This window comes from Crassostrea angulata, chromosome 9 (genome assembly GCF_025612915.1).
Source record: "Crassostrea angulata isolate pt1a10 chromosome 9, ASM2561291v2, whole genome shotgun sequence".
Classification (NCBI taxonomy): Eukaryota; Metazoa; Mollusca; class Bivalvia; order Ostreida; family Ostreidae; genus Magallana; species Magallana angulata.
The window spans coordinates 30,057,056-30,064,930 of NC_069119.1; the positions used below are offsets into that span (position 1 = coordinate 30,057,056).

At 31.8% G+C, this 7,875-nt stretch overlaps 1 protein-coding gene across 1 annotated transcript; it reads left to right on the plus strand.

Annotated features, from left to right (window-relative positions):
• The first annotated feature begins 1,675 nt into the window (after window positions 1-1,675).
• Window positions 1,676-6,533, plus strand: LOC128162266 (uncharacterized). Its single transcript, XM_052825429.1, has 5 exons — window positions 1,676-1,758; window positions 1,849-1,913; window positions 2,045-2,182; window positions 2,441-2,512; window positions 6,460-6,533. The coding sequence occupies exons 1-5, from the start codon at window positions 1,676-1,678 to the stop codon at window positions 6,531-6,533; spliced, it is 432 nt and encodes a 143-aa protein (XP_052681389.1).
• The last annotated feature ends 1,342 nt before the right edge of the window (window positions 6,534-7,875 follow it).

The following is a 7,875-nucleotide window of genomic DNA, read 5'->3' on the forward strand; positions in this document are numbered from 1 at the left end:
CAAATGTAAATTACCTTGGTATGGACAGAACTCAGTCTTTGTGTTGGTGTAAACCTGAATACTGTGATAATGTCAACGGGTGTATGCAGTCTTCAGGAGGTATGAATTTTGATATTGTATACATGACATACCCAATGAAGCATTTAAAAGATCCGAGAGAAGCGTGAGAATAAGGCAAAAAAGATGTAAATTGTTTCACTTAGATAGAATTCATTCATGTGAACGACATATCCTTGACCATTAACCAAACAAAAATGTTTACGGACATAAATTTAGCCAAAGCTGCCAAACATAAAGGTGTGCATATTTTGCATCAAATGAAAATGTCAGTAGTGATAGGTTTGTCTTATAATATAGAAGTAAACCGCAAAGCTGTGGGTTTTTTCTCACACCATATTAAATCTACATGTGCAACTTATATTATAGACGGTATGTTAATTACAAAAAGAGTGTAGATATAAGATTTTAAACAATAAAACGGAACTGTCTGACATGTGATTGTCCAACATGTTAATACTTAGATACGATAATTTTAAGCACAATGTGCTAAATAAATGCAAATGCATTTCTAGAGTTCCAATGACAGCCATTCCCTATTATGTATTTACTTGCATCAAAAGCCTTGTTACAAAATTTGCGCCACTTTTCAACGTATCATACTTGATGAAAAGATGCCTCTTACACAGGTAAACTTTGGATTAACAAATACTTAATTGCTGAGTTCAAATGTACAAATTTATTCTGTATTTCGCTTCACCTTTTACAGCGACTAAATACGCCAAATGAAAGAATGACAGTATTTATCAAGTTTTTAAGTAAAGTGATTCTGTAATATTTAGTATAAGAAATAAAAAAGACAATGATAAGTTCTTGATTGCATTTGAATTTAAAAATGAAGAATTTACTTAATGTTATTTACAGCGTATGGAGGAAAATATTGTAGCATTTTTTAAATGTACCACAAGAATAAAATATATTCATTTGTTTTTTTCATTGATTTTGAAAGGATTTTTTCAAGGGGGGGGGGTATCAAATAACCAAGTTTCAAGGGCATGTTGATTAACACCTTAATTTCTGGACTTCCTTAGAAAAAGGCGTTTGAACCTCCTTAGGAAAAAGTGTGTCATATATATTTTGTTGCATCCACACGACAAAGATATATATTTTTAACCTAAACCTTCTCCGAAAATACCTACAGTGTGAGAAACCGTTACGACACATATTTCTGCAGACTCAGAGAAAGAAATCAGATAAATATGAAATTAATGCTACATCCGTTGTCTAAATAGATTGATACAATGCATTGTTTAACTCGCTCAAGAACATATCACCACATCACACAACTTATACTTTTTGAAGCGGGATTTTTTGGAGGGATTGGTTGGGAAAGGGAATGCTTTTAAAACGCATGTGACCGTGACCTTATTTGAGGTCGGTTTGCTGAACACATGGAAGGGCATCACAGGTACCGAAAGCACTTGCATAATCTTCGTAATGAATGTTCAAGTATCATCAAAAATATATTTCCTTATTTCAGTGTCAATAAGCAATAACAGGGAACAAGGACACAGAACACTCATATCAAATTGCAATAATCTATATGAAAGTATAAAAACTATCCTGGTAAATTTTCCCTGCATAGTGTTCAAAAATATCTTACAGTAGTGAAAACACAATGGAAAATACAGTTATATTTCGCATTGCTTTTTTGATAGTGTTCCAACTAGTTGTACCTGTATCTCTGCTGTTTTGTAATGGGTAAGTTGAACTTACTGTCTTTTTATAACTACTTTATATACGCGGTTTTACCAAATCATTCATGTACATGTATTATGAATTAATTTGTAGGATAGATGGAGAGTTAGTATGCTGTGATGGTTACAAGTTTATTCCGGAACAAAATAATTGTACACGTAAGTTTCTTAAATTGCATGTACTTTCTGCAAAAATATATGGTAATGCGTTACATGTATGTATTTGTATTAATCGGTATCTGTATTTAGCTTTGTTTAACATTACACTTGAATATTGTATTACATTATAGTTTGTGATAAAGGGTTTCGGGGGAAGAACTGTAATACCAAGTGCCCATATCATACGTATGGAGAGGAGTGTCAATATATTTGTAAATGTAATATTACACACTGTAATCATGTCAACGGTTGTACTGAGGCTTCGGAAGGTAAGCCTAAGTACAAATAAGTACAATAAATTGTTAAAAAGTAATTGTATAAGTTATAATTTAATATATTTAAATATATTTAAACTGAGAAGCTACGAGTACAAAAATGAAATAATTTCTGTAAACGTATTCCTTATTCTTATGTAATTCATTGTTTTATATTGCTGAATTGTACATTAGATGGTGTAACATTATATATGTGAGATTTGTAACGAATTATTTTCTGTTTGAAATTGTTAGGTTTTATTTTATTTAAAGAACAATTTTCAAAACATATAAACTACAAGACTGTCACAAAAGATCTAATAAATGGGGACAACCTCGATAAAAGTAAGTAACCGTTTTTAAGGAATTTATCGTTTTGATTTAATAATTTTGTATTGGTCCGTTTGTTTTATTAATATGTTTTGTTATAAAGAGAAACTACTTTTTTGGTGAAGCAAAATCAGTCTAAACGTTAAACTTAAATTAAAGTAGCAAGGAACATTTTTGGATAGAGTATCTGGTTAATATTTTTTGCAAATTTAGGAATTGCTGGAATTAAAAGCATTTCTGTACGAAAGCCAAAAGGCTTATTCGAAATTATCAAGATTTAAAATACCACAGACAAGGCTCATGATTCAAAATTTGAGATTCAAGAATTAAAATAACCAGTTAAACCATAGATATAAAAATCTGTATCCATGCAACACCAAACTGGTTTTTTTTAAATCATCCGTATATTTTTTTAAACTTCATATTCACTTAACAAAACTTCTAAGCGTACGCCTTAATGAATAGAATAATTTTAAATTATTTAAAAAATATAAAACTTTTAATATTTTGTATGATATGAATTTTCAACAATGGCACAGATAAATAGAGAATATCTATATTGAGTGATTTTATATTTGCTTTATCAAACGAGTTGAAATGGTGTATATATTCGCGAGGTTTGCCGAGCGAATATTACCATTTTGACGAGTCGGATAAAGCAAATATAAAATCACACAATTATAGATGTTCTATTTATCTCATGCAATTTGATTTATATTATGAACAGAGGCTTTTGAGACAATCCCTTATATGACCCGAATTGATTTTTCAAAGATCAAAGATGCAACGTTGTGTTATGCGGTTATTGTGACCTTGCGCAATACAATTTAGTACGTCATTTCTGATATAAATCTAACTGTTTTGATGTAAAGTTTCACTGAAATACAATGTAAACCTTGAAAAAATTGTTTAGCTCTAAATAATTTTTCTTAGAGATTATTTACTTGATTAAATAGAAATACTGATCAGAAGAAATTGAAAAATCAAGTTTGTTGACATAACGTTATGGGGACAGAATAACTGACAAATTAAATCAGGACTATATAGCCCTCCCCCTTCCCCCCCCCCCCCACCCCCGAAATTTATATACTGAAAACAGATTATTGAGTATAACATCCGCACACAATTAAAAGAAAATTTCATGGTTTTTTTTTATTCATTTTCGCTAGCTAATGTAAGACATCACAATTACCCCAAACCCCTCCACGGAAAGGGAAATGCTAGGCGATGAGAGAGAGAGAGAGAGAGAGAGAGAGAGAGAGAGAGAGAGAGTCAATGTAAATCACACTTGCGCTAACACCGTTCAAATTAAAGCTTGCTAGTTGCTCTGTCCTACCCTAGCCACCTCCTCTCTTTTCTCTTTTGTGAGGCTTAATTTTCTGTATATGCTGGTATCAAATCAAACAATTTCAAATTCTAAATCAAAATTGAATATGACACTACAAAACTCTCTCTCTCTCTCTCTCTCTCTCTCTCTCTCTCATATTGACAATGACATTGATACCCTACAATACACTATTCCTATCTGGATTGTTGCCGTTGAGGTTGTAAATCATTATATCTTCTATGATTTAAAACTTCATCATAACCTATATTTTGACATGTCGATTTTTACACAGTTGGGGCTAATACACTACGGGTTAAAATGGTTCGGGGGGGGGGGGGATACATACAGGTCAAACAAAATAACAGATTCGCAAAGCCAACAGTGTTATCACTAATTTAATTGTTTATATTGTGTGGGGTTAATTCATTAATGTTAATTAAACCATTTAATAACCATTACATAAGAGCTATTAAGAGACATTAATTTGTAGGAAAGAGCATGTACGAATGATCTTTATTTAGAACAGTTTGATGTTGCTAGGATACAGGTTTCAGATCCATGATTTGATTGGTTAATTTCGAATCTTGAATCTCGAATTTCGAATCTCGTATTTTGAATCTCGAATCTCGAATGATCCTTCTCGGCTTTCGTAGTATTGTCATTTTCTACGACAATCAATAACAATTCGAAAACTCTGGAGGAAACTCAACCAAACTGGAAGTTCGTTATATCCAGCAAAGGATCGGGTCTTAATTCGCAACTAGATGTCAAGACCGAAACATCGTTCGTAACTACTTGAGGGTTAGACGGAAATCATCCGCTCTAACGGCAAGACAAATGAATGCTATATTTTCTTTCAATAAATTGTAAAATCATTTTAAACCATTTTACACAGTATGAATAATCAAATTTATGATAACTGTCTGTATCATGAATTGATCGACAGTAATTCTGTTCGACCTGTGTGTATTTTCCCCAATACGTTTTAACCCGTTGGGAGGGAAAATAACAACTCACATACAAGAATATTTGGTCTGGTAAATGCTTTATATGTTTTAAAACGCTTTATTAATATGTATTTTTCCCCAATACGTTTTAAGCTGGAGTGAATACTCCAGGAATATTAACAATATAAATACAAGAATATTCGGTCTCATACAATGCATTGGCGGATCCAGGGGGGGGGATCCGGGGGTCGGAACCCCCCCCCCCTTTCTCTAGGACATGAATTTTTTTGAAAACGTTTAATGCCTACTTAAAGGCAATGTTTCCCATTTATAATAGAAATACTGTTAATATCTCAAATAAATGCTTTTAAAATTGCTTATTTAAAGAATTTCCTACTGCGTCCCATAATTTTGTTCTTACATGAAAAAAAACTAATTGATTTTTATCGAAATAAAGTACATTGTACTCCCCTTCAGCATCTGGTGTTTACTACTTTGAGTAAACATGTGGAAAATTAAAGAAAAAAATACATAAAATTAAGCAGTATCGCTAAAAACACAGATTTATAATAACATCCACAATGTATTTAAAAAATTGATTATAGTTCATATACAGTTTTGAACTGACAAGACATCGAGTAAAACGACGTTCAAGTACGAGTACACGCATTCGTTTTACTTTAAAACCGATTTGAAATGTATTGTTTAGTTAATTAGCTAAAGCAATTATAATAGATGAGTTTGACTTCGTTTCATACGAAAAATACAAAGAAAACTACATGACCCGCTTATGCGGGTTATGCTATTTTTTTGGAATGCTAGCTACAAATGTACCTTCATACCCACATGAAACACAAAAGAAAGTTTTTTTTGTTTTGTTTCCAAGAATCGGAAATTCTGTTACAAAAATACCGTGTAAAGGGTTTATATGTAAACCATTATGAAAATGCCCAACTTTTCAAAACTTTTCTAAATATGATCGCATTTGTACTAGTGCCGGATAATGTAACGCACCCATTACAGAGGTCACATCAAGTTCCCTGGGACGGCAGTTGCTTTTCCCACTGTATTACACACGTGCCATTTATTCAGCAGATAAATTATTCCCATTCTTTTGTCATATCCTATCATTTAGACCTTTATTTAAAGAATCAAAATTGATAAATAGTTCAGAATTAATTTAAAAACATCAAAGACATAAAAAAAATTACCAAGAATTCCATTTTTATAATAGTTTGTCGTAATTAGTCTGAGTTATTTTTTGTTTCTTAATGTTTCTTTTCTATCAAGCATAGACGCACTTTCTCATTGCTGGAGACTTCAGTTTCTTGAGGTTAGATATTATGCAAATCTTCCTTACCTAAACCAAAACGGCAAAACGCTCAATAATGCAGTGCACTCTGCTGTTGAAATAGATGGGAAATAGATAGTGATGAGATAAATGTTTATTAAATACAGTTGTATATGCACGGAAAACGTTAAAAAAGTCCTTGTTTATTGCCAAATGATGAATTTTGCACATATTGGTTTTCATTAAATGGAACCCCTCCTTTTTCAAATTGCTGGATCCGCCTCTGCAATGTAGATGCTTAATATGTTTCAAATACTTTTCATTCAATATTGATACTGAAATGATCTCAATTTACTAATTTGAACAACCATGTTGACTTTTTATGCATTCATTACAGGTTCTTCCGGTGTCACAGTTGAAAATACGACAAACTTCTTCAACCCCAAGAGACACAAAGGAGTACCACTTTAATGTTAGCTATAATCGGACTAACAGTTGTGTTTTCAATCATAATAATGATGTATATTTTCACAAGATTGTTAGAAAAATGCCTTGTAGACACAAACACAATTTAACAAATAAAAATAATCACTTATTCATTTGCATTTTTCAGTTAAACTGTAAATAAATTGAATGACTAGATTTTGTTTAGATTTAAAAGATAGATACAAGTATTTTTTATCAATAAAAAATTAAGAAAAATAAATAGGGACGAATATGATATTTTCATACATGTCTATTAAGTTTAAAAAGAAATCCCAATTGTTTTCTATAATTCAACAAATTAAAGTAACAACCATTTGTTTACACATCTGTTGGTATCAAATGGTTTTAATTTCGTGTTTAAATGCTTTATTTTGCGTAATTCAGTTATCAAAATGTTAAAGGAAGTGAACATGAAAAAATTATCAAGGGCTCAAATTTGTCTGTTTGATGTGTATAATGGTATCTGAAAACCGTTTAGACAGAACTTTCCTCTGTAAGAAGATATGCCACTTAGAATAACTAATTCTTGCAATCCATGAGCGCTGCCATATTGTTAAAATCATTACCTCCCTGCTGGGTTATCTCTAAGCATCTAAGAGAGGGCAGCACTGATGCTGACGCCAGTGAGACACATTGCATTTTTACACACTTTTAGTAACAGAGATAAAATGCCATCATCAAAATGTGAATTGAAACTTGCAATGGATATAAAGAGCTGTAATTTTTAAACAGTGTTTATGGAGGAAGATTTTGGATTTCAGAATGATGCATTCCCACCAGCAGTTAATGTGACATGTAACTAGAATGGAATGTCCGTGGATCAGTGTTATTGTGACCTATTTTTTCTTGCACTGGGGAATTTCTTGTTTATGAGTTTGAACATTATGTGTGAAACATAAATGAGCACACAAGGTGCATTGCTCAGCATCCTGACTTTTAAAAAGTGTCTTAGTCCTGTTATTCTTCAGACAGCATAAACAGAACCGGCGTACATATATCATCAAGATCTAAGATAAAAACAAATCAGAAAAATTTCCAGGGCATTTAAATAAAAAGTAACGATTAGAAACCATGACCACAAAGAAAATGAAATTACATTTTTATATTAATTTAAATTGAAATCTACAAACAGCATTTTATTTATGTAAACACTGACTGCCACATCTCCGTACAAACATCTGGAATGCGATGGTCTCATATTTCACAAAGTAATTTATCTATTCATTTTTTGCACAAATCATATATAGTTATCTGAGGTTCATTTATAGAAATGTACTAAATCCTTGTCTTCTCAGGACAGTACACAAAATTTTTCTTCACATCAAGG

Bases quoted from the DNA above. Each gene is read 5' to 3' on its own strand.
- LOC128162266 (XM_052825429.1), top strand. From the start codon at position 1,676: ATGGAAAATACAGTTATATTTCGCATTGCTTTTTTGATAGTGTTCCAA. The intron at 2,183-2,440 runs GTAAGCCTAAGT...TTTTATTTAAAG, and splicing joins TTGTACTGAGGCTTCGGAAG to AACAATTTTCAAAACATATA. The intron at 2,513-6,459 runs GTAAGTAACCGT...CATTCATTACAG, and splicing joins TGGGGACAACCTCGATAAAA to GTTCTTCCGGTGTCACAGTT.